The sequence below is a fragment of the Corapipo altera genome, unplaced genomic scaffold (assembly GCF_003945725.1).
Source record: "Corapipo altera isolate COAL_440 unplaced genomic scaffold, ASM394572v1 60031, whole genome shotgun sequence".
NCBI lineage: Eukaryota > Metazoa > Chordata > Aves > Passeriformes > Pipridae > Corapipo > Corapipo altera.
The window spans coordinates 1-2,366 of record NW_020886549.1 but is presented as its reverse complement, the minus strand read 5'-3'; the positions used below and the strand labels follow the sequence as shown (position 1 = coordinate 2,366).

Sequence of the window (2,366 nt, the reverse complement as noted above, 5' to 3'; positions counted from 1 at the left end):
GGGGGGGGGGGGGGGGGGGGGGACGACAGGGCAGTACCTTCTTGTGCACCCGGCCTTGCTCCTCCCCGTAGCGGGAGATCTCCTTGATGAGGTCGTGCAGCTTCTTCATCAGCTCCAGGTGGCACAGGGCCAGCTTGTCCGAGGAGATGCGGAAAACCTCCCACAGCGGCGCGAAAGTCCTGGGGGGGATGGGGGGGGGGGGCGTGGGAAGGATCAGCGGGGTCCCCCCTGTCACCCCGAGGTGCTCCAGACCCCCCTCGTACCCCAGCTGGGTCCCGTTGGTGGCCATCTTCGACAGCTTCACCATGGCCTTGGCGTAGTTCTCCTCGATGGCGGCCCTGGGGACGGCGGGGAGGGGGCTCTGGGGGTGCAGCCGGTGATCCCGGGGACCCCCCTCTGCCCACCCCCACGGTGACCCCCCCCCGCCCCGGTACCTCTCCCGGACGAAGTCAGCCAGCTCCTTGGTGGAGATCTGCCCGTGCTTCATGTTGTGGTAGAGCACGTCGAAGCCGTGGTTCTTCTCGCCCTGCCAGGGGACATCAGCTCCCAGCACCCCATGGGGTGGGACCCCCACCCACATTCCCCCTCTCCCAGGACGGTGCCACCACCGGGAAGCACCATTTGGGGTGCACAGGGGGGTGCTGAGCCCCCCACCCTTCCCCAGATGCCCCCGGGGACGCCCGGATGATCCCCGGGGAGCAGAGGCAGGAAGGGCTGGGCTGAACCCCGGCATTACCCGGGGTTATTTTGGGTGCCCCCCACCCTGTGGGGGTGGTTCCCCCCCTATCCCAGCCGGGCTGGGGGTGCAGGTGGCACCACGGGGGGAAACTGAGGCAGGAGGAAGAGGAAGGTGCCGGCAGCTGCCAGAGCCCGGCAGAGACCAACCAGGAAGCACCGGCCACGAGACTTCCCCCTGCCCAGGGCACCCGGGAGGGCCGGGGATCCCCAGGGAGGGGAGGGGAGGGGGGGCAGGGGTGGCACCGCAGCCAGGAGACCCCAGTGAGACCCCCGGGCACCCCCACCCATCGTCCCCCCCTCAGTTAATTTGCAGCGTTAACAAAGGTGTCAGGCCCTGAAACCAACCTCTCCCCAGGGTGGGGGGGGGCCCTGCAGTGGGTCCAGGGGGTGGGGGGGCACCCGAGGCAGGGAGGCACCCAAGGGTGGGGGGTCCAGGCTTACCCAGAAGTGCTCGGTGAAGTAGGACATCTTGGAGGGGGGGGGGCGAGGGGACCCCCCAGCTCAGCTCCCAGCGCCCTGGGGGGACACCAGGACCTCAGCGGCGGGGTCTGGGGGTGCTGAGCGGACACCCCCCCCCCCCCCGTCCCCGCACCACGCCTGCACGCACCGCTATTTATCAGTTTTCCCGGGAAAACGCAGCCTCGTGGTCATGGAAACCCCGGGCCCCCCCCCCCCCCCCCCCCCCCTCCCCACCCCGGACCCCTCCCCAAGGTGTGTGTCACCCAGAGGTGCCGGGGGGGGGCTGTGAAGGGTCCGGGGGGGGCCGGCGGGGCCGCGCTCGGCCCGACACCAGATACGCAGATCAATAATAAATGAGCGGCTGCTCCGTGCGGCGGCGGCGGCTGCTCCCACACCCGGCCGTGCCCGTGGCCCCCCCCCCCCCCCGAACCGCCCCCCCAAACCCCCCCCCCCCCCGCCCGGGGAGCCCCTGTCCCCCACAAAGAAGGACCGAGGTGTCCGGACCCCCCCTCGCCCTCCCCGACCCCCAAATGTGCCGTGCTGGGGGTCGCCCAGGGGAGCAGCCCCCCCAGCACTCAGCGGGGGGACCCCATAGCTCAGCCCCCCCAGGCTGTGCCCCCCGCCCCGGCTGTGCCCCCCCCCGGCCCCGCTCCCCATCATGCACCGCAGAAAAACAGGAAACCCCAAAAATTCGCGCCTCGCTGGTGCGACGGGGAGGGCACCCCCCCCCGGCCACTCACCCTGGGCTCTTGGGGGGCTCTTGGGTCCCCCCCGATCATCCTCGGCGCGCCGGGGGTCTGGAGGAGGGGGAAAGGGGGAGTCAAGGCACGCGGCAGCCCCCCCAAAACCCGCTCCGAGCCCCCCGGATCGGTCGGTCCCTCCGCGCGGACTCAGCCACCTGTGTCACGAGCGGGGCGGGCTCAGCGTGGCCCCCCCCACTTCCCCCGTGTCAAAGTGGTGGGGGGGGAGAGAGGCAGGCTGGGTTGGGGGGGGGGGGTCGGGGCCCGGGGGCCCCCCCCCCCCCCCCGGGGGCGGCCGCAGACGCCACGAACCCGCCGCCGGCCAAAGTCCCCCGGGGGAGGGGGAGGTGGCCGCGGCCACCGAGTCCCCGAGCGGGACGGGGGGAGCGGGGCGGGGGGGCTGCGGCAGAGCCCCCGCTGGACCCCCCC

At 72.7% G+C, this 2,366-nt stretch overlaps 1 protein-coding gene across 1 annotated transcript in view; it reads right to left on the bottom strand.

Annotated features, from left to right (window-relative positions):
• LOC113941242 (F-BAR domain only protein 1-like) overlaps positions 1-2,137 on the bottom strand; it is a gene marked incomplete at its 3' end in the record, with an annotated part of 5,762 nt that extends 3,625 nt beyond the window's left edge. The window contains exons 1-5 of the mRNA XM_027632400.1: positions 1,938-2,137; positions 1,180-1,254; positions 435-526; positions 264-338; positions 38-179 (exon numbers count right to left, since the gene is read on the bottom strand). Of these exons, the coding sequence (XP_027488201.1) occupies positions 38-179; positions 264-338; positions 435-526; positions 1,180-1,206 (336 nt within the window). The remainder of the gene's footprint in view (positions 1-37; positions 180-263; positions 339-434; positions 527-1,179; positions 1,255-1,937) is intronic.
• Between the last annotated feature and the right edge of the window lie 229 nt (positions 2,138-2,366).